The 27715-nt window shown below is 40.4% G+C and overlaps 1 protein-coding gene across 1 annotated transcript in view; it reads right to left on the bottom strand.

Annotated features, from left to right (window-relative positions):
• Nucleotides 1-1565: 1565 nt before the first annotated feature.
• The window catches only part of LOC143716398 (leucine-rich repeat and fibronectin type III domain-containing protein 1-like protein), a 137969-nt gene continuing 111819 nt past the window's right edge, over nucleotides 1566-27715 (bottom strand). The window contains exons 4-7 of the mRNA XM_077208932.1: nucleotides 24610-25241; nucleotides 19739-19852; nucleotides 19006-19335; nucleotides 1566-1968 (exon numbers count right to left, since the gene is read on the bottom strand). Coding sequence (XP_077065047.1) covers nucleotides 19785-19852; nucleotides 24610-25241 — 700 coding nt within the window. The 3' untranslated portion in view covers nucleotides 1566-1968; nucleotides 19006-19335; nucleotides 19739-19784. The remainder of the gene's footprint in view (nucleotides 1969-19005; nucleotides 19336-19738; nucleotides 19853-24609; nucleotides 25242-27715) is intronic.

The raw sequence follows: 27715 nt of genomic DNA, 5'->3' as shown, positions 1-27715 counted from the left end.
CTACACTAGTTTTAGCAATAGTTCCACGATTCTACAACATGCTGCTTTTATCAGTTTTTGCTCCCGCTAGGGGTGAAAGCTACCCCCAATAGATCCCATACAATTGTTATATTGGCTACAGCAACACGCTTGTAATGTGTCCTTGCTGGATCCAGCTCGGGGTGATGCTTCCCCCATAAGATTGGATCTATAGTGCTCAACTTATGTTGCTAACATCAGGATGTATTAACCATTTTTATTATATCAGCATCAGCATTGGGGGTAGTATGTTTAAAAAAAAAATCTTATTTCTTGGTTTCTAAAGAACTAAACTTCAACCAAGGTCATGACGTCATTGACAGGTGAAAGTGTATGCAGTTATTTAAACCTACATATTTGTGACTAAATATATCTAATTATCAGCATCATGCTTGTTGCATCATACCATACAGCTGTATTAATGACATGCTTAATTCTGTGTGAAAAGGACGTTTCCACAAACATTACTTTAGTATTGTAACGTATTTCCAATGAAAAGGATAATTGAAAGGAAATCTCCATCTCTCATCTCTAGCTCACAGTCGTCACTCAAAGAAACTGGAACTGGACTGTATATATACAACCACAAGCAAGCATCTGATTAATTTTGATATCTCAATTTTCACTTTTTCATTTCAGGAAGCATGTCATTCATGGCAATATGCCTGTTTACAGCTTAAGCAGTTCGGGTATTGAAAACATGCTTGTTGGTATGGCTCATGCGGGTATTGGCAACATACTCGTTTAGGTCATCCAGGTAAGGGCAACATACTGTTGCTTAAGGCTTCCATATTGTTGGTAACATGCTGTTGCTCAAGCTTTTCAGGTTTTGGCAACATACTTGTTGCCTTGGCTCACTCAGGTAACTGCAAAAGCATCCAGAATTACGCTGTCAGTTGGGTTTGGGGGTTATTGGCATATGGTTTTGTTTTGGGGGTTATTGAACAGAACCATAACGCCAATCCAAAATGTATGCTAGTTGTCAATCATATTTGACGAAAGTGGTCCTGACTGAAATCAAGCATCGCGTTAGTTCTGGCAGGTCACGTTAATCAAGCTCGCATCAGCTGACTCTCAGCTGATCCACGTCTACCTATAGGAATACGACGCCTATCGCTGTATACATATATAAGCTCCTTCAGTATTATCAACAGCTATCGCGTTTCTCAGGAGATAATGACACGCCTCCATCCCTAGCTCCTCCTCTCGTCAGTCAGGATTTGGAAATAATTGTACTTTAAAATCTTGAATTAACGATATTGCATGGATTAATATTGGGTCTGTTCTGTTTACCCTAATGGCTGCTCTCCCTGGTATTATCCATGCTAGGGTGCATGGATGCAGGGAGTTCTCGCCCAGAACGGAACCATACCGCCATTCCAAAATGTATGCTAATTGTCAATCGTATTTGACGATAGTGGTCCTGACTGAATTGTACTGCCTGCAACTTTATTGTTTATAAAGGGAAGAGGAAATGAACATTTAGGAGTGTGAATCCATAGACAAGAATATTCCTGAAAGGAATGTCACACGTTAAAATGAGACCATTAGAATTGATCTAGTCTTTTATTTTATAAAAAAAAAAAAATCACACACCATAAAAATTACATGTACAAAACTATAAGATCTTAAATTGATTTATGTACAGTTACAAAAGAAAATGGCAAAATAAAAAGTGACCAAACAACTCAAATTAACATGTATACTTGTGCTCCCATTTGAGACTGTTGTCACCGTCTGTTTGTTGAGTCCTTTGAGTTTCAGTTCTCACTGGGCAGGAGGGTCATGGATGACACTGTAAATCCGGAGGAGGAGGAGGAGGAGGAGGAGGAGGAGAAGGGCAAATTGATGAAAGTGCAGGAAGCACAGACATGCTGTTTACTTTGTTCATCTGAGATTCCTCTCACTGCTGCAGTTTGCATGATTGAATGGGAGGATGATGATGAATATCTAGAGGAAACAAGAGAGAGAAACAAGATCAGAGCCCTTGGCAGAAGGTGTGAAGCATCTGAAGAGATAAGAAAAGACTGCAGCCCTTGCCTAGTCATCGTGGGGCTGCTCGCAGGTCAGCTTACATACAATTTACAAGAATGATCCAGTTCGATACAATTGAAGCTCTATTGACAGCATTTGTGGCACGATGATTACCCAAGTGAATTTATTTGTATGGAAAAATATAGGGAAATCTGTCTGTCTGTCTGTTGCCTTTCAAAAGTTTGGGGTATTATTTAATGTGAAGTATTAAATGACATGAAAGGTTTTAAATGAAAGAAGTATATCACGCTCACCAAACATTAAATTGATCAATAACACAGTAAAAACAATAATAACAGAAATATTACTACAATTTAAAATAACTGTTTTCATTTCAATACATTACTGCAGTAACCATTTACTCCAGGATCCTTAAAAAAAAATCATTCTAAAAATGCTGATTTGGTGCTCAAGAAACATTTATTATTATTATAAATGAATCTTAATATTTTTGTGGAAACGTGATTCTTTGATGAAAAAACAGCATTTATTTGAAATCTGAGACATTATAATTGGCTATATATAATAAAACACCAATATATACAATATGTATGTGTGTATGTATATGTATATGTATATATATATATATATATATTCCTGTATGACTGTGTATTTGAATCTTTATTCCATAAATTCATGGTGGATTACTGTAACACTGTCACTTTTTACTTCAAATTTCATGCAAACCATACATAAACACACACGCTAAAAATGAAAGGGCATAGTCAACCACCTATGACCAACATTATGCCACAAATGCTGTCGACTAAGCTTAACTTCATAGTCTGAAGTCTTCAAAGACCAGAGGGAGCGGGTAAAATTGGCTTTCATAAGTGGTGATTGACATCTAAAATTATATTGATTTTATATGCATAAAGGAACAAAAGGAATCAACAGCAGTGCTGGCATTCTCTCAAATCTATGATGGTGGTCTCCTCTTTGGGCTTCTGGACCCTTTGGATGGGAGAACAGATTATATAAATGTTAATTTGTTGGCAGGAGCAGCAAACGGTGCCGCCAAGCTCTGGAAAGCTAGAGAGACTATGAAAGCAGCCGGGATTAGATAAAATCTCTGCCAGTGACTCGACCCCATGCCTTTTCTGCTTCTTTCAGATAATATATTCGCCGACACCACCTTTAACAGCTCAACACCTGGACAAGGACCTCCATCCATGCACTGTTTCAGCAAACACCACAATCAGTCGTATATCAAAACCTAAATGAACGTCCATCAATATTGATCTAAGCATGTCACAAGAGATTTATTTTTAGCTTGGCCCTGACAAAAGAAAATTCATCGGCATGAATTTGGCCTCTAGAGCGGCCATATGTTCCAGCCAAGCGTGCTCAGCTCTGAGACAGATTCTGGATGTTTCACACCACATGTGGCCTCCGAGATGGATCTGTCTGGAGCCTCGCGGCATAGATGTGATAGAAGACCGAACACACAACCAAAAACATCCAAGCACTGCTAAGATCAACAGCTCCGGGCATTTCCATATTAGGTGAAGTTTCTGTTCCTGCTTGTTTTTAATCTCAGCCGTTTTCTTCTCTCAACTACCCCGAAAAAGCCATGCGGTCCGGTGTTTAATCTTGTTAGGTGAAAAATGAACGTTTTCAGTTTGGAGTGTGACGACGTAAACAGACTACTTAAGATATATGGGAGTTTATACAAAGAGAAAAGATATGCCGGTTGTTCCGGTGAAGAGACTATTTAGAATATAAGAAAGAAGATAAACTTCAAACTACAATCCCATTGTGTCATAAAAGCTTGATCCCTCAGCTCTTCAAATGCTTGCCCTGAAATCTATTTATAATTCCCTGCAATTAAGTCTAGATTTGTTAATATCTTTCGATTGCCCTGCAAAGTGTCTCCTATTTTTTTAAATATATGTCAACAACAGTGTATTCTAATATGCTCTATTGTTCAAAAGTTTTGGGTCTGTAAAAAATGTTTTATTTATTTTTATTGTTCAGCAAGGATGCATCAAATTAATCAAAAAAAGACAGTAAATACATTTATAATTTTACAAAAGTTTCAATTAAATTAAATGCTGTTCTTTTCATCAAAGAATCCTGTTTCCACACACAAAAATAAAAATAAAATACAATAAAAAATTAACAGCATAACTGTTTTCAACATTGATAATAGTGATGAATGTTTCTTGAGCAGCAAATCAGCATATTAGAATGATTTCTGAAAGATTATGTGACTGAAGACTGGATGGAGTAATAGAAGGCAACTATTTTACGGTGTGGTAATCTTTCACAAAATTACAGTTTTTAGTGTATTTTTTATCTAATAAATGCAGTTTGGTGGACTTCTTTAAAAAAAAAAAGACCTACCACAAACTTTTGAACGGTTTATGAAAATACTTTTTTTTTGTATGTGAACAAAAGTACACATTTAAAAGTATTTTTTTTTTTTTTTCTGTTGGCGGTGCAATTTCTTTTAATCAGCCAATTGAGAGGACTGTTTCAAGACTAATCCATGCTTAAATTGAATTGATGAAGAACTATACTAAACTCGTAGATTAAAACTTTAGCGTAAACACGTCCATTCTTTTTCATCAGAAAACGAGGACTGCATTCAGTACTGGGAGAATCTTATTACTTGGTTTTGGCAGCCATTAAAGCTTTCATTATGAGTTATATCGGCACACCTTGTTTCTCGTCAGCACTATTGATTCTGCAATTAAATCCAGCCTGACCATTAGATATCAAATAAAGGAGTCTTTCAATGGATTTTGTGCAAACCCAGGGGCAAACAGTGAATGACAGCTGGGCATAAATCACAGAAGCTCTTTAATAAAACAACAGTCTGTCATGCAAATGACACACAGGGGAATGACAGCCACATCACTTTTCAAAAGAGAGAGATAAGTAAACTCCATTTCAAATCAAATCACTTAAACGCTAACCTATTTTATCGACGCATACACTTGAAAATATGTGTATGGAAGAATAGGTATATATGCATAGAATGTTTATCTTTTAAACAATGTATTTATTTATTTTTTTACTAAAAAAAATGCTACAGTAAAAACGTCTCGGGTTACAACTGTAACCACTGTTCCCTGAGAAGGGAACGAGACACTGCTTGATTGGTGTTGCGTCATGACGTAAAGTGTGACGGCATAAACGGAAGCTACAAAGGGACGCCGGCACACAACAGCATCAGCTTCTGTGATGAAGCAAGCGCTCCCATGCACGGGAAGGCGTGGCGAAGGGAGGCAGTGTCTCGTTCCCTTCTCAGGGAACAGGGGTTACAGTCGTAACCCGAGACGTTCCCTTTCAAGGAAACTCGAACTACGTGGACTATGGCACTTTGGGGAACGAGTACCCACTATGCCACAACGAGCCCTGCCTGTCCCAGTGTTTAGCTGCACACAGGCACACTTAGGACGAGGGCACTAGAGTGCCAGGAGTATAGAAGGGATGTCCAGACTATAAAATCTAATAAAAGTGTGTTGGGCGGCCCATCCAGCTGCATCGCCCCTGAGAGGACCCCGCTCTGAAGGACGCATGCCTCTGGTTGAATGAGCCCTCACGGCCAAAGGTGAAGGCAAACTGCGCACCTGATAATCCATAGATATTGCCTGAATGATCCAGTTGCTGATGGTCTGTTTATATGTTGGAAGCCCCTTCTTGGGCGACCCGAAACACACCAGCAACTGGTCTGACTTCCTCCATGAAGAGGACCTCTGAATATATACCTTGAGAGCTCTGACAGAGTAAATTAAGTCTCTCTTCATCTGCCGTCATGTGAGGTGGAGGATGAAAAGCCTGCAGAACCGTAGGCCGTGCCAAATTAGAAGGCACTTTAGGCACATAGCCCGGCCTGGGATGCAAGATAGCCTATATCGAGAGCGCTTGAATGTCTCCTACTCTCCTCAGAGATGTAATGGCTAGTAAAAAAAGCTACCTTGAGGGAAAGATTCTTGGCCTCAGCCAACTCCAGAGGTTCGAAGGGGGCCTCGACCAGCCTTTTGAGAACCACTGCCAGGTCCCATGTGGGAACCCTGGTATGAGGTCTCATCCTCCAAGCCCCACGGAAGAAATGTACGATCAGCTGATGTCTCCCCAGAGGCCCATCACCCAGAGGACTGTGGAAAGCCGCAATGGCAGACACGTACAGCTTGAGTGTGGACGGGGTAAGACCAGCTGAGAAGCAATCTCAACAAATCTGGAGAAACTCCAGCACTGAAACCACCCACTGGGTGCAGAGTTCTTCAATTTTGAGCGGCGAGGAAGATATTGTTTAACCTCTGTGTGCAGACTGGCACCAGCCCGACCTGCAGCCATATAAGCCCTGCCCACCAAAGATGTATCACGGCAGGGTTTGGTGGGCATCACCGGGGTCTTTAGTGATGAATCAGCATCAGGGGACAGATAGGTGGCCACAGGCTCTTCCACCCGAGGCATCATCCTATAGCCGCTCTATCGTCCCCACAATATTGCTGTAATCTAATACTGGGGGGTTGGACACACGAGATGAATGTGGTTTGTTCCACAATTTACACAACTCCTTGTGTAAATCGGGAAAGAACGGCAAACCCTGGTGATAAGGCTGCTCTCTGTGCTGCAGAAAGCACTCGTCCAACTTGCTTTTTGTGACCGCTTCCTGCCTTTCACGTGGCCAACTGATATTAAGATGGGCCACGGCACGAGATACAACCTCCACCAGGTCCTCATATGCGGCGAAATGGAGTGGCGAATCTTCTCCATAATCCCTGCCATCGATGCTGAGCACATCCACTTCCTAGGAAACAGACAGCTCAAGCATCAGGTTCTCCACTCATGAGGAAGAAGACGCTGGGCGGGCTTCCGCACAAGGAGGGAGAACATCAGAACTGGCAGAGGAATCCTTAGAAAGTACCTCAGCAGTCTCAGGATCCCCTGTCAGATTAATTTGCGAGCCCCATGATGAGCGCCGCCGTGCCGTGCCGCGCCACCTCAACGGACGCGGGATCCGCACCACGGGGTTCGCGAGACTGGCTATCATCATCAAAGATAGCCAGGCGGAAGCGCAACACTCGGATTGGTAATGCTTTGTAATCTGCGCAAGCAGCCCCCTCAAGAACTGCCTGCACTTGCTGCGCTCCCAAACAGTGCACAATTGGTGTGTGTCACCACCCGTGATATAACGAGGGCAGGGATACAAACACCGCTTGTAGCTCTGACTACATATGCTTGTGTACTGACAGACAACATCAAATAAGACACACATGACAGAAAGCGCTTGCTGAAGGACAGAAAGCTGACACGGTTGTGTGCCGGCGTCCCTTTGTACCTTCCGTGTATCCCGTCACACGTTACATCATTATGCAACACCAATCAAGATTGGCTTAGTTTCATTCATGCTTCAGAGGCTCGACATAAAAGGTAACACACAGTTCCCTTTCAGTTGATAACGTCGGACGTAGTCGACGCCGACTGAAATGGGATCACACCAGGGAGCCCATTGTCTTTGACTATTATTGAACGAGCCAATACACATTGGTGTGCGAGATTTTGCATCTCACACTCCGCCCTGCGGCGCGGGTATAAATACGGAAGGAGATGCACGCACCATTTACCTTTCGCTTCGGAGCCGAGCTTCATGTCTGGGTCTGAAGAGTGTTGTTATTCAACGAGCGAGTGTGTCGGCGCTTCTTTGGGAAGTCTCTCCTGGTGTCGGTGTTACAGCGCGAGTGCAGCGGTGATCGCGAGCTTTCAAGCACTCAAACCAAATTTTCTGTTTGTATTTGTTTGTATGGCGGTCGGTTGAGGGCGAGAAGGTGAGTGCTTCACTGACACAGGCTCCATCAGTGTTGCCACGGACATTCCCCTGTGTGCTCCGGCACTGGTGAGAGTTTTTTCACTTCCTAAAAGAGCAACACAGGTGCGTTTGCGTCTTTTTCAAGATGTCATTCCGCCCGTGCATTTCTGGATGCGGTCATTCCCTGTCTCCCTCTGATGGTCACAATTGTTGTATCACGTGTTTGGGCTTACAGCACGCTGAGGCAGCTTTTGTGGACGGTTCATGTTTTCACTGTGGGAACATGACTGTCGCAGTGTTGAGGGCGAGACTCGCCTTCGTTCGCGGAGAGTCCCCATTACCATGCCCCACCCTCGGGTGCCGTGTGGGATGGGTGACCGGAGGATAGTGTTGGATGTCCCGCCCGGTAACCATTCCCTGTGGGCTCCTCACTTCTCCCTTCCACTGCAACCATTGGAGCCCCTGGTGTTATCTGCTGATCCATCTGTAATGGGTGGATCGGCGGTTTCACTCGGGGCTCCCCTGGAGGGCAGGACGTCGATTGCAGCATCGGAGGGTGAGCTGAATTCTGGAGATGATGACTCGGCTGCGTTGTCTCCCTCCGGGAGTGCAACGTTGCCTCAGCCAGATCCAGATCCAGAATTATCAGCTATGCTGAAACGGGCCGCCGAGGCTGTCGGGCTCGACTGGAACCCTCCATGGTGTCCTGCTCAGTCTCGGTTGGATGATTGGTATCTCGGGGCAGGCCGTGCTGGTTCTCAGCCCGCCGCCCCAGTGACTTTCTTTCCCGAAGTGCATGTTGAGCTTACTCGGTCCTGGAAGGCTCCTTTTACTGCTGGAAACGACTTGAGTGGTTCTTCCTCCCTCGCTACCCTTGTTGAGGGAGCGGTGAAAGGTTATGAGGCTATCCCTCCAGTGGAGCGGTCCGTTGCGACAGCTTTATGTCCAGCGGCCCCTGTATCCTGGAGTGGGGATCCTCGTTTCCCCTCGCAGGCCTGTGAGTTCACGTCAGGATTGGCGGTCGGAGCTTACAAAGCTTTGCATGCCTTGGCGTTGTTGCAGGTCTACCAGGCCAAGACACTCAGAGACATGCAGGAGAGTAGTCTAGACCGGGCGCTCATGAGTGAGCTCCGCACTGCTGTGGACCTCGCCCTCCGGGGTACAGGTGTAGGAGCATGTGAGGTCGGTCTAGCGATGTCCACCCTAGTAGTCCAGAAACGCCATCATTGGCTCAGCCTGGTTGAGATGGCGGATGCGGACAAGGTTCGGCTCCTTGGGGCATATGGCAGCTGCAGCCGCAGTTACGCCGCTCGGTTTGCTTCATATGAGACCACTTCAGCACAGGCTTCACGACCGAGTCCCGAGGTGGGCGTGGCAGAGCGGCACGTTCCGTGTAAGAATCACCCCGGCCTGGCGCCAATCCCTCAGCCCGTGGTCAGACCCTTTGTTTCTCCGGGCCGGAGTGTCCCTAGTACAAGTGTCCAGACACGCTGTGGTATCCATAGACGCCTCCAACACCGGCTGGGGGGCCACGTACAACGGGCATGCAGTAGCTGGCACTTGGACGAGGTCCCACCTGCATTGGCACATCAATTGCCTCGAGTTGTTAGCAGTACTCCTTGCTTTGAGACGCCTCAAGACGACGCTGCTCGGCAGGCATGTAATGGTCCGTACGGACAACACAGCGACCATTGCGTACATCAACCGCCAGGGTGGTCTACATTCCCATCGCATGTCGCAACTCGCCCGCCACCTCCTCCTATGGAGTCAGAAGTATCTGAGGTCGCTTCGTGCCGTTCACATCCCTGGCCTGCTCAGTCGTGCCGCCGCCGAGCTCTCACGACAGATTGTGGCCTCAGGAGAATGGCTCCATCTCCAGGCGGTCCAGCTGATATGGGACCACTTCAGGGCCGCACATATAGATCTGTTTGCCTCCCCGGACTCGACCCATTGCCAGTTGTTTTATGCCCTCACCGAGGGGATCCTCGGCACGGATGCACTTGCCCACAGCTGGCCCCGGGGCCTCCGCAAGTATGCGTTTCCCCCAGTGAGCCTTATTGCACAACTACTGTGCAAAGTCAGGGAGGAGGGGAGCAGGTTTTGCTAGTTGCCCCTTATTGGCCCAACCGTACCTGGTTCCCCAAACTTTTTCTCCTCTCGACAGCTCCTCCCTGGCTCATTCCTCTGAGGGAGGACCTCCTCTCTCAGGGACGGGGCACCTTATGGCACCCGCGTCCAGACGGGTAGCGGATTTTCTAGGTAATCTATCGCAGTCAGTCGTAGATACCATCACTTCAGCGATGGCCCCCTCCACGAGGCTTGCCTACTCCCTGAAGTGGAACTTGTTCATTGAGTGGTGTGCGAGAGGACCCCTGAAGATGTTCGTTCATTTCCGTGCTTTCTTTCCTGCAAGAGGGGTTGGAGCGCAGGCTGTCCCCCTTCACCCTCAAAGTGTACGTCGCCGCTATTGCCGCACATCACGATGCAGTGGACAGGAAGTCCCTCGGGAAGCATATTCTGATCGTCAGGTTCCTCAGGGGAGCGAGGAGATTGAATTCGCCCCCCCTCCCCCCCCCCTCTATAACCTCTTGGGACTTATCTCTGGTGCTAACCGCACTGCAGAGATCACCCTTTGAGCCTTTGCAGTTCTCCTGCTTGCTCTGGTCTCCATCAGGAGGGTAGGGGATCTGCACGGATTTTCGGTCACCGAATCGTGCCTGGAATTCGGGCCGGCTAACTCTCACGTTATCCTGAGACCCCGGCCTGTGTATGTGCCCAAGGTTCCTACCACTTCCTTTCGGGACCAGGTATTGAACCTGCAAGCTCTGTCCCGTTTGCGCCCTGAGCTTGTACGTGGACAGAACGCAAAGCTTTAGGACCTCAGAGCAGCTCTTCGTCTGTTATGGAGATCAGTAGAACGGAAAGGCTGTCTCCAAGCAGAGGTTGGCCCACTGGATAGTGGATGCCATCACCTTGGCGTATGAGCCTCAAGGTGAACCCTGTCCCCCCGGTCTGCAAGCTCACTCCACAAGGAGTGTTGCCGCCTCGTGGGCGTTGGCGCAGGGTGCCTCTCTGGCAGATGTCTGTAGAGCTGCGGGCTGGGCGACACCTAATACGTTCGCCAGATTCTATAGCCTACGTGTCGAACCGGTTTCTTCTCGTGTGCTCTCTTCTCATAGAAGCCAGTAACACCGTGAGCCGTGTTCAGTGTCGGCTTGCTGCGCCATTCCCCTCCAATGGACTGGATACGTGCGCCATTCTGCTCCAGTGAGTTCCCTTATCCGAACCCTGTTGAGTTCCTCCGCACCCCTTCGACATCAGACGTGGCGGAACGTCGGTGTTAGGCCTACCACTTGTATGCAGTGTGGAACCTGTGCTAGGCTGGGCCCATAGGTTGTGATCCCTTCGGCGATCCCTTATGTGTTTTTCCACGGTTTGACTCCCTATGGTGAGCCCGTGTCTTTCCCATGGCAGTTCCTGCCGTCACTGTAAATCGGTGTTGTCTCCCCCCTCTTTAGGCTGGAGCCACCCCAGTGACATTCCATATGTCGTACTGCCCGGTTTTCCGCCGAGTTTATATGTGTACTCCGAGTTACGCTCGGCTCCTCAGCGAAAAGCAAATGGTGCGTGCATCTACTTCCGTATTTATACCCGCGCCGCGGAGCGGAGTGTGGGATGCAAAATCTCGCACGCCAATGTGTATTGGCTTGTTCAATAATACTCGAAGACAATAGGCTCCCTGGCGTGATCCCATTTCAGTCGGCGTCAACTACGCCCTCCGTTTCCTTCCTTCAGGAGGTTCACCAATTAACAGGTTCCCTTTCGAGGGAACTCAAACTGCGTCGACTACAACACTTTGGGGAACGCCCCCCTCAAAAGGGAACCTGTTAATTGATGAACTGAATGTTACCTTTTCACATGGCAGAAACATTCTAAACTGTTTAATGTTGCATTATGTAATTTGACTGATATTTTACTGATATTTTGAATAATCTATCAATTTTCCAAACCATCTGTCCTATGTAAGGTCAGAGGTGGGCACAAATACATCAAAAACGATTTTGTTACAAAATACAAATACTGGCTGATAAAATGTAACAAAATAAAATACAAAATACTGATGTGAAAATGTGTTTAAATAAAATACAAGTAATTAGTATTTTGAAAATACAAAAATACTCCCACAATAATCTTGTCTTTTTTTTATTACTGGAAGGTCAATAACACAAATAGTAGCAATAACACAAATATGAGAAATGTGTAAATTCAAAATGGCGAAGAACCAAAATAAAAAAGTATGGGCATTTCACTAAACCTCTACAGGGGCTGAAATAGCTCCCTCTGACGAGGGTGAAACTCACCGAGTGGTCTGAGGTGTTCACTGATATGCTCAAATAAAAATCGCTTGAAAAAGATGCTTCCCAACAGGTGTTTTACCATTCGTTGTAAAACTGTGGACCTATTTTTCCAAATGCCTCACAACCGGACATTCTTCCGTTGAGAGCTGGAATATTAGACACTCCAGCCCAGATGGTGGCGATAATGCACCTTTGCCAATGTTTGGATAGCGTAGCCTACGATACCGCGACTGCATAACTACAGAAATAATACAAACAACCCCATTCTCATTTCCGTCAGCGGAGTAATACCGTACCTCACAGAACATCCAACACAAGTCAATGGAGTTGGACAAAAACTATGATAAAACCTGTTGGAAAGCATCTTTTGCAGCGATTTTTGTGTAAAAAATAACAGACCGAGAATTTTCGTCACAAAATCAAAATTCCATTTTAATCATAATATATATGCTTAATCATATTAATCATAATATTTGGGGGTATGTTTTACACACAAGACTCTAACTGCCCTGACCCCGTGTGCCTTTTCCATAGTAGAATCGCGCTGCGTGCGCAATTACTGAAAAACAATAGGATTGATGATTATTTTATACAAAATCAATATCAATATTTCTCATGTAATACGTTTAAAAACGTGTAAAAACTGCAGATGGTGAACATTATATTGTGAACGCTTTACTTGCTTAGCATGGAGATTTCAGTGGAGTTACGACAGACGCGCTGTTTCATAATAGGTAGGGCCTATGATGTCCGTTTATGAATGACAACACAGTGCATTGGTCTCATAAGGCACAATTATTTTCTCTATAATGCCGTTCAGTGTGCAATATGTGTGTGTGTAGACTGTATATTTATCACAAAACACTTTACCTTAATGACATTTTTAAGAGTTCAAAACTCATTCACTTCTTGGAGGGAGCCCGGTCTACAGGGTGTCACGTGATTTTCGTGCATCTAACCTGGACATTGCCATTGCCAACATCAGACCGAAAATATGGCAAAATCATTTACTATGGTGATTTTTCTTAAGTATTTAAGTATTTGAAATACTCTAAATACACTCCCTCAAAATATTTTGTTACAAAATACATTTTAATTTTTCCACACCTGCAAAATACAAATTACAAAATACACTAAAGTAATTAAATATGTATTTAAAATACATTTAATTGAAATACTGCCCATGTCTGTGTAAGGTGCTATTAATAAAATAAAATAAAAATAAAATAATGACTTTTTGGAAGTAAAAACTATGAATTATATTTATAGTTTATGGTAAAAATGGTCAAATAACTTTCCCAGAAGTCCCTGCGTGACACATCAAATGATTATATATTAATATTGTCATTATATTTTATTTATCAGTAATGCACCTTGTTCTGTTACATTTTCTGTTAATGTTTATTGCATTATTATTTTAGTATCGTGTGTAACCATAATGTTTTTTTGTCTTTGTTTGTATGACACTGTCTATATATGAGTGTTGGTTATAATTGAGCCCGTTCTCATCCTTTGGCGGCATATGTGACGCCATATGACAAAACGGCGAAATACTACGCACATGGCACCCTTTAGCGTGAATATAACACGCGAACCCAAGGCATCATAAAGTTGACTGGCATCCTTTAGCGTGAATATGAGACGCAGACCCTACCCCACACCTAAACCTACCCATCACAGTGCGTGTTATATTGACGATAAAGGGTGCCATGTGAGTAGTATTTCGCCGTTTTGTCATATGGCGTCACATATGACGCCAAAGGATGAGAATGCGTTATATAATTTATCTGATTCATCGTGTCGCTTACTATTTTGTCATCTGTGTTATCATGGTGGTTATCAGTATACGTTTAGGTAAAAACAAAAGCAGATTTTGTCCAAGTAACTTGTTATATTAACACTATATAACTTACTTATCTATCTGGTTATACAATATAGCGGCAAAATGCCATCCTGAAATAGTTCAAATTAGGGGAAATCTCACCTGTAAACTTTCAAATGTTTCAAAAACTTCAATCAAGGAAAGAGTTGCAATATTACTTGAATGTGAATTTACAAACATATTAACATTGTGAATAATCCATTAATATTCCAAACCATATGTGCTTTGTAAAATTAAATTAAATAAGACATTTTTTAAATATATTTCTTCAAATCACAAGCCATGAAATGTGGGCATTATATCCTGGCTGTTGCAATATTTGGAAAGGATTTTACAACCTTAAAATCCAGTGTGACCACCTCCGAACTAAACAAGATGCATTTGGAGAAGTCAATGTGGGCGACCATTTAAATCCATTTGGTTAATCTAAGTAGTGAGTAAATTCGCGTTTTCTCTGACCCTATGAGGGGAGCATCTGGGCTCATGGAAAGGGCAAATACGTGAGTCTTTATATGTTTCATTCCTAATTTCAATTAGCTAGAAAACGCACGCTGTAGGGTCTCCAAGAAACAAAACATTAGCAACAAAACCGGGCCATTAATTTGGAGGAACGCGGCTGTAATATGTGATTAACAATGTTGTGGTAATTACTAATTGCGGAGTACTTATCTCAAAGAGGTGGAAGGTGGAACAAAGAATTAAGGTATCAGCAAACATCCCCTCTGGGTGAGCAGACATAGGCCAGATAACATCGCCGTGAACTCCTTCAACACCGTGTTCACAAGAAACAACAACAACAAATCACAAGAGCAGCTAATTAAAACAGTAGAAACTATGCTTTTCCCAATTCCAATCCAATCCAACATTGGTAAAGGACATTTCAAGGTTTTTACCATGAGCCAACTGTCTAAACCAGAGGTGAGATTGCATTTATGATCCCGATATAATTAATTATTACATATCAATATTTAAAACTGCTCTTGTAAGTGTAATTTATGTTTTAATGGCATGTATATGATTAAATGGCAAATAAGTAATCAAAACAGACAACCTGCATAAGCGTCTGTGGCAGCAAAATGTGTTCAGTGAGCTTATCGCTGTGTCATCGGCATGGTAAAGTGATTAGTCACGTAATGATTTTTTAATTGGCAAAGAAATGAGGCTTGACAAGTCAAAATGAAATGCTAAGTGTGGCGAAGGGGTGCCAACAACTAAAATACTGTGTAATTGCAGTTCAGTTGGACTAACTTTTTTTTTTTAAATATATGAACTTAGATGCACCACTGAGAGATCAAGGTCTGAAATAACAAGGTAGAAAAGCTCAGTCAAAGAAAATGTATATTTTTTAGCATTATTACTCCAGTCTTCAGTGTCACACTATTATTCAGACATCATTATATTATGCTGATACTCAGGTAACATTTATTATTATCAATGTTGAAAAAAGTTGTGCTGCTTGATATTTTTGTGGAAGTTGTGATACATTTTCTTCAGGATTCTTTGAATAGAAAAGCATTTATTTAAAATGTTATGTTTTGTAACATGTAAATGTCTTTACTGTCATTTGTGATCAATGTAATGCATTGTATGCATTGTTGCTGAGTAAAAGTATTACTTTCTTTAAAAAAAAAAAAAAACTATCTTCCCCCAAACATTTAAACAGAAGTCTATAATTTATGTCACAGTTAGAAATGATTGCTCATTTTTCTCTCAGCTATTGTTGTTAGATGCCCGAAGAGTTATATGTGGATAGTTTGTCAATAGCCTCCTTACATAATCAAGATGGTATCACAGAGGTAAATCTCAGTCGACACCTGACAGCTAGGTTTGATTCACAGCTTTAAGCATTGAAACAGGGGAATAAACATCTCAATCCATCTTAACTTTGCATTTCGAACTTTTACTGCTCTCGTTTCTCAAAGTTATGGAAAGCAGAAGCTTTGATTTTGGGATCAATAGCCATGTGAAGCGCCAATCGTTGGCCTGTCAATTTATCCTTGTCAGGTGAGGTCCTTTATCAGGAAGACTTTTAAACAGAATCCCACTGATTGGTTATGACATCGGCATCAAACACCTTTCTGAGGTCACAGACAGCCAGGCCACATGTGTCATCAAATTCAATCAATGTTTCATCAAGAGAGTTGCAACTTAATTGACAGATAAAGTGTTTTTTCTGTTTATTCTCTAACAATACAGCATCGAACCATTAAGTATTAGAACAAAAAGTACAATATAAAATACACATATAAATGTATATTTATATGTACACACACACACACACACACACACACGCACGCGCACGCACGCACGCACGCACGCACGCACGCACGCACGCACGCACGCACGCACAAACACACACACACACACACACACACACACACACACACACACACACACACACACACACACACACACACACACACACACACACACACACACACACACACACACACACACACACACATATATATACTCCTATTTCCTTAATATCTTAACTAATTTTGCTTCTCATGTAAATTTCTCTTGATTTAAGAATTTTTAGATATCTGTACTGGAAAACAAGACAAACATTACAAGAAAATAGTAGTTATTTCTATAACTTCCAAATTCCATGTTCAATTCATTGTTACTGCAGATTATTTTTAATTATTTCTGAAATTATAAACCAGCTTTTTTTGTTGACGTGCTATTTCAATAGATTTTCCAGTGTCTGAGTAACATTCCCTGGTGCATTTGGTTTGCGTGCAGCATCCTGTATATTTCTTTTGACATGCTCTGTCAAACCTCTGTTCTGACGTCACCAAGTATGAATGGTGAGGGAATTTTTAGCAATAGCTAAAATAAAAATACCAGTATGATCAAATAATTCATGAGGCTGTTGCGCTGTTTCTGAGCTTGAATACAATCCTCATATCCACTGTTCAACAACTATGCTGTTAAGTCACCTTAACCCTAATGTAAATTGTAAATTGTGAATGGCTCAATTATAACCTCTGCTTGACGTCTAGTCTTAAATGGGGAAAATGTACATACTTGGCATTTACTATGGCCTTATGTTGGCATTTGTTTGCAGACAGAGGTGATACTTGGAGATGAAAGGTACTGATTATGCAACACAAACAAGTTAATTATATTTCCACATGAGTGATCATGAGTTTTGGTAGAGCTTCTGATACATGAAGCTGAGGTGCAAGACATTAACTGATAACCTCAGGACAGATACAGCAATGTCAACACAAGAGCTGAGAGCTTCCTAATCACTGACTCTGATCTATTTTGAGTGACCAAACTTTACTATATAATATTAGTGTAGTATAGTATAGTATAGTATAGTATAGTATAGTATAGTATAGTATATATTAGACTCTTGTGCTCATACTGTAAAATATTATTACAATTTAAATGAACAGTTTTGTATTTTAGTATTAGAAATGCACCGATTACACTTTTCTTGTGGGTCTCAGTAGGTTATTATTCAGGTAAGAAAGTAATCAAATATAAAATAACACTGGATAGTCTTCATTGTAAACGTTGAATACAGATTAATGCTTACAATTAAAGTAATACAACACATTTTGTAAAGAGCAGAGAGTGATTTTCTTTGTCTTTTGTTCTTTGATTAACATGACAGACAGCAGCAGGAATATCAGACTGTTGTCACTTTAAGAGGTTATGCACAGATCCAATACACTGTTACACAACATCCGTTATTTTTCTCAACTATTCCATTCTGTTTAACTGAATACTCGCCAAGATGGGCATTTTTTGCCTTTATTATGACAGGACAGTTTGTGAACAGGAAGCAAAGTTGGAGAGAGAGGGGGGCATGGGATCAGGAAAGGCCCATGAGTCGGATTTGATCTCGGGATGCCCGAAAGCGTAACTGCGCTATATGTCGCCGTGCTGCCCACGAGGCTATTGGCACCGACCAAGATGGGCATTTTGATATAATTTTGTGTGTAATCCACTCTTGTTGGTACTTGCGACTCGCAGGCTGCTTAGACTGAGAGGTGGCTTGTTCGCTTCACTTATATAGATCAGTGGTGCGTGCAATTTTGGTCTGAGCACGAAACCTGCGGGAAAACTAAAATGATGCACAATACAAACACTATTCAACTGGAGCAAATGAGAGGAGGCAGGTGTGTGTCAATTTGCCGACAGATAGAAGAGTGCAAGATTACAAAGCTGATGTTGTTTCCTGTGCTGCTGGTAACAAAACAGGCTCGGAAAGACTGGGCTCGTGAGAAAAAAAGGCTCGTGAGACTGACCGGCCGGTCACCCGTCGGGACCGATCCTGCGCAAAATTGTCATATTCTGGTCCCTGACCAGTCGTTTTGTGCATCTTTATTTAAAATATTTTTTAAATGTATTCCTGTGATGGCAAACCTGAATTTAAAGGATCCTTGCTATTATATTTAAGTAATATATTTAATTATTAATAACATTTATTTATAATTTTAAACAGATAATAGAATGTGTAATAACACTAGTGTACATGCACATACAAGTGTGAATTGCATCTATACTGTAGATACAGTATTTATGTGTACACATACACACAAATATATGGGTATATAGAGTGGATTTTTATACGTTGTATTACTTGTTTTGACTTGTTTTATTCAAAACTAGATGGAATTGGAAGAATTACAATAACTTTGAATTCTATTATGTTTGTGTAAGATGAGCCCTATGTCAAATACAAAAGCATTATTGAGAATAACATTCTACAGAATTTTATTGACAAAACATTTAATGTTGTTAAACCAGTGAGAACAATTATGAGAACTTATTGGATTTCGATGTATTGCATCTTGATATGAAACATTCTAAGTAAAATGTTAGACTCGTTCAACTTTAAGAAAATGTTTCTAATGTTTCAGTTTGCATTAGCAGGTAGAGACACATTTAAGGTGAATATTCGCTTTCCAAAAGAGCAAGTGTATACTCACCCCTTCCACTGAGGTGTTATTCTCGAACCCAAACCATCCAGTAAACAATGTATACTGAAGTCGGCAGCAAACACATAGACAGTCCCGGCAGCGGGGATGTAAAAGGCAATATGTTCCAAAAGCCAGCAATGGAGAACAATTATTGTGCTCCGTTTCCATTCGTTGCAGTAGTGGATTGAGTCCTCAAATATGTCCCGGTAGGAAACGGTTGGATAGTCCTTGTACAGATAGTACAGTGTGAGAAGTGAACACTCAAGGGAGAAAGTCCAGTAGGGGTTCAGACAAATTATCCCATATTCCTCTCCCCATAATCGGATGACCTGGCGAGCTCTGGGGTGGGTTGAAAACAGAGAGAGAGAGAGATATAGAGAGAGGGCAACAATAAACATAACAGTTTCAAAACCCAAATGATGAGCAGATGTCTCATCTGGTAGTGCAGATTTTTTTTTGGAAATACAAACCCCGAATAGAGAACAAGTGCATCTGTCACACTACAAAGAGATGAAACAGAGCTGTCATATGCACCAGACAGGACTGCAGAAACTATGCCAGAACCCGTGTAAAAAAAAAAAAAAATAGTTTGTCATGGGAAAGGACAGTATCTGAGTCTTATAACTTCTTCGTTTTCAGTCTCTTACAGCAAAGTTTTGACCATTAACAAAAATAAATGAACTTTATAAAATTCCGCAAAGCAGATGACTTTAGAAGAAGTAAAAAAGAAAGGTGGCATTACTCTTTAGGGATGATGGCTGTCTCTTGCGGGACAGCGGAAGGAGTCATCAAATTTTAAAGTCGCTCCAATCTCGTTGAACCCTCTTCTCGTCATTGACCTGTGGGTTTGTGGTGTCTAGGGAAGACAGAAAAACAGCCGTGAGGGATGGGTAGGACTGTGCTAGTGACAGGACAGAGCGTTCTCGTGCCTCTCTCAGACCACTCAATGCGATGAAGGTGAAGGACAACAGCCAGTCTGTGGTGGCAGAAGAGCTACAGTAGTATAGCTGATCTTCTCTACTACCAAAACTACAATATAATGTGTCACAGAATAGATAAATTAGGGATAATATGCAATCAGCTGATTGTGAAAACAAAATAAACACTGGTAAGGTGATCAGGAAGGAGAATAAACCCTGAAATATGATACCAAAATATCATAGTAATACCGATACAAAATTTGATTTGTATCCCACTTATCTGGCTATACGCAATACATAAATAAATTGTGGCATTTAATTATAATAAATGTATCCTTCAAATCTTAAAAGTATGTTTTTTATTATTATATAGTATTAATGAAATAAAATGCCACTTAAGTGTGCTTAAAGAGAGTTCACTTTCATGTCTGTTTCTTAAAGGGTTCAATAGTTCACCTAAACATACAAATTCTGTCATCATTTACTCACGCTCTAGTTGTTCCAAACCTGTATTTCTTTCTTCTGCTGAACACAAAAGGAGATATTTTGAAGAATGTTGGTAACCAGACAGTTTCTGGTCCCCATTGACTTCCATAGTATTTTTTTTTTTCACCATACAGTGGAAGTCAAGTCAAGTCACCTTCATTTAGAAAGCGCTTTTAACAGATCGGATTGTTTCGAAGCAGCTTTACAGTGTTAATATAAATTACCGTAACAGATTGTTTAGGCTTTACCACAGCTCTAGTTATTGTCCAGCTAGAGTTAGTCTTGATTGATTCACTTCCGTTGCGAAGATCATTATTTATTAACTTAGAGGCCGCTAACACGACACCGTTCTAACAGAAAAACCCTTAACGCGCTCCGGCCACCCATCCGCATAAAACAGTGCCTGGTGTCTCGAGAACGCACTGCATGGACGTCAATGGGGTCCATCAATTGTTTGTTTATACACGTTCATCAAAATAGTTTCTTATGTGTTCAACCGAAGAAAGAAATTCATACAGGTTTGGAACAACTTGAGGGTGAGAAAATGATGACAGAATTTTCATTTTTGAGTTAACTATCCCTTTAAGTACACTTTTAAAAGGTGTCATTTGTAATAATGCCAAATTAAACGTTTTAATTTATCAGTTTAAATTGTTTTATTAATATTTTTTTGAGTTAAAAATAAGTATACTTGTTATGACTAGTTTGACTAACATATAAAGCACATGTAAAGTACATGATTATAATTTTAACTTAGTATGTTATTCGATGTTACTTCACATACAAATTTCAACACAGATGACACCATAGTTTACCATACATTTTCGTCAGTACATTTGGAAGTACACGTGAACCATATTTCCAAGAATATAGTAATTATGAAATAACATATAAAGATGTACTTAAGTTGGTTAATTTCACATCATTTAATTTAATGTAAGTGTAAACTACTTTCTACTATTTGACTTTATTGAAATGAAATGTCAGAGAAAATATTACATTGAGTTTGTACTTTTTTAATGTATTATTTCCGTAATAAGAACTCTTCTTAAAATTATGCTAAAGTGTACATCCTATTCACAAGGGGAAAAATTAAAATGAGTGATGAGATACGAGACTGCAAAGCTGCTTTCATAGAACAGGGACAAGGGTCAAATATACAGCTGCAATTGACCAATCAAGATCAAATATTCTACAGAGCTACAATCCTGACTCTTATGCAGTGCCAAAACAAATTCTCTGCTGGTACGAAATCTTTTGATTTACAACAAGCAAACGTCTTTCAGATGTCAAGATCTGTCACTACTCTTGCTGTTCAACTAATCAGCAAACTGTTTGTTGCACATGTAGAACAGAAGGTAAAATACATCATACTATTCCATACACGGTTTCCTCTGATGTATTATGCAATACACAAAGCCATTTTGTATCACTCCGTGTTGTTTATTGACCGAGTGTTGGTGGGATGCCATTTTTGGATTTTCTACTCAGAAATGCAATCCTGTGAGGTATATGTTGGCGCTTTTGAGTCCAATGGTTTGTATTGTTTTGCTGTGAAAACTTATAGATATGTTAGGTGAAATATTAACACATTAACATATAATATATATTATAAAATTAACATATTAGCGTGACAAGTAATATGAGTATCAAATTCCTGTTTGTACATTTGTAATTAAATTCATATGACATTGTTATGTGAAATAATCAGCTCATAATACAATTCACACATTGTAGTAATAGCAATTTTTTTTTAACTACCAAAAACATACTGTGTAGCTAATACTACATGATTTTCCCTATTACAGAAAACAAAATATCCTCAAAAAGTGACTGTTTGGACTCTTTCTAAATAAAAAAGTCAGGCAATAATAATAATACAATTTTCATTGTTTTATATATACAAATTATAGATTTGATTCACCAGGCTCAAACATTCAACCCTATTATTCAAGCTATTGTAAGAAAAATTAGTCAAACATATTATCCATACTTATGACTTATATATATATATATATATATATATATATATATATATATGATAACAGGGTTGAAACTAATCAGAAACCACATATAAAATTAATATTAAATGAACCAGTACATATTATGCACTAGTATATAGTATTCTACTATCTACTGAAGTTGCCTGTGAATATTATGTAGGTTAAGCCTAATTTTTCTGGCCATTTACTAAAAAAGCAAAAATGTTTTTCCCCCCATTCCTAAAGAGCCTGTCTGAGTCATTATGCTCCTTCAGACATAATATATTTTAAGTCACATCCTGTGCCAACTTAGTTGATTGATGATTGCATTTAATGTGTGGTCATTAGGTGTCTGAGTGACTGACGGGATCAGGAGAATCATGGAAGTTCAGCCTTGTGGATCACCAGCTCTTGACTTAATGGACTTTATCGATTTAACGATTTAAGGATGAGGTCCTCTTGAATTCCATGAGCATTCATCTAGAAACTGCAATTACCTGATTGGACCCATAACTCCAAATTCCACAAAAGGAAAAGCTCTTCAAGGAATACCTGGACGTGGCCCATTGAATAAGGTGAATAGCTCTATTCCTGGCAATTACAGGAGTCTATATATATATATATATATATATATATATATATATATATATATATATATATATATATATATATATATATGCATTACGAGCAGCTGTAAAGTGCCAAGGCATTGTTAAAAGCACACTGTCAAAGGGTCATATGAATGTGCAATTACCTGAAACCACCTTAATCATTTTAAATCAAACGATTTGCCTTTGATTTTGGTGTGCTTGCTGTTGTCTGGTACCTAAAACTGTATTAACTAATGCCGTGTACACACTGCATGATTTTCCAAGTCATTGGATCGCTGTACTACTCACACTACACAACTGTCTGGGTTACCATTTAGTTGTTTTTGTCTGCACAGTACACAACATATTAATACAATCACTGACAACTCTGTCTGGTGTACAAAACTACATTTCACAACCAAACACAAGCAAGAATGGAAATAATGAAGCTCTGAATAAACATATAATCCTCCAACTCAATTTGGGACGGAATTAAAACAAACCATTCACTTGTTCATGACTATGGAATCCTTCTGAAGTCCATAAAGAGATGCATTGCAAACAAGCTTGCACACAAGCTGTTAAAACTAGACTTTGTCAAAGTGAACACTCTTTCACCTTTCCTTTTGTCGTGTTCTTGACAGACTCAAGTGCGTGGAGTATGTCAGAAACTTAACACACATCTGTATACTGTATCCAGTGATTATAATGAGCCATTTTTGGAGCTTGATTAAATAAATGCTTTGTTTTTAATAAGGAGCATGTTTTAAAGGGGAAATATCATGTAAAATGTACGTGTTTAAGTGGTATAATTTGGTCCCCGGTGCATTTTATGGTGGCCAGCCTAAGGCACTGTGAGTTGGATGGATTATCTCGGCAAAGGAGAAGTGCTCACTAACACAGATTTAGACAGATTTGTGAACAACATTTGAGAGAAATAGGCCTTATGTGTACATAAAAAAGTCTTAGATATTTGAGTTCAGCTAAGCAAAAACAAAAGTGTTGTGTTTATAATTTTGTTCATTGTAATATTACTACCCCTTAAACTGCACGTTTGCAACCGCAGTGCCACCGTTTGGTTTTGCCAGTTCTAACGCAATGGCAAAAGTTCGAGCAAAACATGCAAACTGTACTGTTAACTTATTTTCAATGGAAATCCCCCAGAAACAGTAAGCCTATATCTTCCTATACCTCTCTGTAATGCTGCACTCCGCTACTGGCTATTTCTGAGATTTGGAAGAGTGTCATTATTCGTGTGTTTGTTATTATCTGAGTATCCGGAGTTTGTGTATAAGGATCGGCCCTCTTCTGAACAGGGGCAGGGAGCAGCAGCTCATTTGCATTTAAAATGACACATAAAAACGGTGCATTTTTGCTCATACCCAAAAAAGGGCAAATTTGACAAGCTATAATAAATGATCTGGGGGGTATTTTGAGCTGAAATTTCACAGACACATTCTGGGGACACCATAGATTTATATTACATCTTGTGGAAAAGGAAATATATGCCAACTTAAAGCTATGAAACTTGCAGGATATTTTAATGATACCTCTTATATATCAAAGATCAATGCAAATTTGATATCTCATGTCATGACCTTTTTGTAAAGTGTAACCACATTTTCTTTGACTTACCTCCTTGTGTGTCCATTGTGCTTGTACCCTCTTTTGAGGAAATCGAAGGACGTCTCTTGAGCTCTACACAAGTTCTGGGATGGTGCCTTTGTGTGGGAGAGACTATGTCCTCACAGGTCATCTCTGAAATCTGCAGAGCTGTCTCAGAGTCTGTGACCAGCACCATGGCAGTGGAGTCTTTTAAACTAGCGGTGGCCCCAGCGGCCCCCCCTAAACCCACTCCCGAGGCCTCCTGGCCCTCTACGATTTTGGAACTGGAGCGCGGGACCTGCCCCGCCGCTTGACCCCCATTTGTTTGCAAACGTACGTTCGTCATGGCGGTTCCCTTTCCAGAATCTGCCCCCTGATGGCTATAGACTTTATATCGGATCATAAGGATGATGATGAAAACGAGGACGGAGGCTACGATGATTCCTCCGATGATGATGATCATGGTGCCGCCCAGGAAATGGCTTCGAAGCGACTGGCACTGACTGTACTCTGTCTCCGTGACAAATGAGACGCAGCCCACCTGGCGCGTGGCGGTCAGCGAGGTCATGCCATCGTCGTACACGGCCAGAACACACAGGTCATATTCTCGTCCGGATACGAGGTCTCGCACCAGGAAGTCGTAACTCGTGGAGGGAATCATTCTGCAAGAGAGACAGGGAAGAGTTTAACATTATCATGTATTCCTCAGATAATACATGAATATAATTAAGATTAGCCAGCATGTGCATGTATTATCTACAGCCACATGATCACTGTAGAGAAACTTGAGTAATAATATCATAATTCTGAATATTATGGACATTATGTTAATTCTCAATGATGAATTTAATATACTGCAATGCAAGTTCTAGTCATTGCAGAACTACTTCCCATCATGAAATACAGTGTCGGCAAAAATGTACTATTTATTAAAAGGCTCCATCAACATAAAGTCAAAATCAATACCCAAGATATTACATTGGTTTCCAATGAAATGTACAACATGAGTAAGGTGTGCTGAACGTGCAATGAAAATCTATAGGTGCAGTGTTAATATGATAGGCAGGATGATTTTCAGATCATTTTGAAGCAAAAACTCTAGGCGACAACATCCATTAGTCAAAAGTATTGTGGACATTTAGTATGTGTTTTGTGGCCTTATTTCAGATACTTTAAGTTTTAGTTTGTTCAATAACCATGCATAAACAATATTCTCTCAAAAATACAAACATGTACATACATGTTACTCACATATTATGGTAGCCCTGTTTGTGCTAAATAGAGTGTAATGACAACTTTGCCATTAATATGTTTATAAGCAACTGAAACACAAATGTCAGGGCATTTCAAAACATCTAAGGGGCCCCAAAACACCTTAGACCCCAGAAGGTTAAACAATATACAGTATAAAGATGTTAGAGACTTCCCAGGACAAAAAATATATATATATATTTTTTTTTTGGAGGAGGAGGGGAGTGGTAAAGGAAAATATAAATTTGAATATATTTTGTATCTTATTGTATACATTGTAGCACATAATTTTATCAGACACTGCACTAAGATCACAACAAACACATTTTGATTGGATTTGAATGTTTTATTGTTATTTACTGTGCAATTACTGAGACAGTATGGGAAATACATTATTTGGAGGCATCTATTGATCTGATTTGCATATACTACAGACAGTGTGTGTCTTAGTATTGCTTTTAAAATTATTACAGATACAATTTATATGCGACACTCCTTGGGGTTGACATCAAGGGAGAAATTATTTTCTTTTAGATAAATTATGTAAGAGCTTGATACAATAAAACCTATATTAAGTATTTTATTGCTTCAATTGACTATTCGAAAAGTCATCAGAGTTCATTGAGGGTATCTGAAAATTGACCATTTATCAAAGCAAACTTTCCTGTGAATCTCTCAACAAGAACTATGGTACCCATAACACAGAACTCAACAGTCATTCGATTCAGTTCAGAGAAATCCTGGTTCTTGTTAATCTGTGCATTTTCCAATCACTAATACTGTACATAATAATCCCACATATCATGATTAAAGCATAAAAAAGACCATTACAAGTCATGGTAGACCTCAGTGTAAATGCATTGCATATTACACTGCATTTATACATTGCATGTGCAATGCAAATGACATTGAGGGATATTTTAGTATTACATTTATAATCTTATGTCAGATTACTTGCACAGTACTACTTGTTAAAATAAATCACTTGCTTTTTATGAGGGCTTCTCATACCATATCGGTCTGAAAAAAAAACAAAGTTCTGTCATAAAACTCTAGATGGCACAGACTGATCGTAAACTCAATATGCTTGTACTCACATTGTCCTCTGTAGGACACAGCTGATTGGTTCCTGCTGTATCAGCAGCCAATGAGCTTTCTGCTCTACTTTCAAATACTTGGTCTTTGGTCTTTCAGAAACCCTACACCTTCCCCAGCTCCACATGTATAGATCTGCACGGGTAATTCATGTATGCTATTGTACAGCAGCAGCATGTCTTACTTCCTCACAACAATGTGCCGTGTATGTATTGGACGTAGCATGTCCAGTACATGCTCAAAACAGCAACAGCAGCATAGCAAAGGCCAAGACCAAACATAATATATAATATACAAATCTCATAACATGCACAATATAAGCGTGCTTATTATTTAGTGGAAATCATACAAGTTATCAGTGATGTCCCACTCATTGTGCCAGTCCTCAGATGGCAATACTGGAAATCTACTGTAAAAAAAAAAAAAAAAAAATTTAGATTCTGCATTCAGGGATATTTTGATTGCATGCAACATTTGAACGGCTGCACCCGGGAGCAGGGGGAAAAAATCCAGCCTTTAATTCCACAGAGGTCACTGTAAAGTCAAGTTATAATAACTTTTTTGCTATAATACCTTTTTCACTAAGAGTATGATGGTGAATAAGAATATGGTGGTGTTACACGTATAGGTCAGCCAAAAAAAGAAAAATTCATGTTTATTTCAAACCTTTATGCTGTAAATTTTCTTTTTCTCTCTCTTAGAACACAAAACTAGAAAATGTTATGCAAAAAAAAAAAAATCAAGTAATGATCCACACTCTTATGGGAAAAAAGGTTTAATGTGGTTTAAG

This window comes from Siphateles boraxobius, unplaced genomic scaffold (genome assembly GCF_051911475.1).
Source record: "Siphateles boraxobius isolate OS27281-9 unplaced genomic scaffold, OSU_SipBor_1 6, whole genome shotgun sequence".
Lineage (NCBI taxonomy): Eukaryota > Metazoa > Chordata > Actinopteri > Cypriniformes > Leuciscidae > Siphateles > Siphateles boraxobius.
The sequence above is the reverse complement of the archived record's forward strand: the minus strand, read 5'-3'. Positions and strand labels throughout refer to the sequence as shown.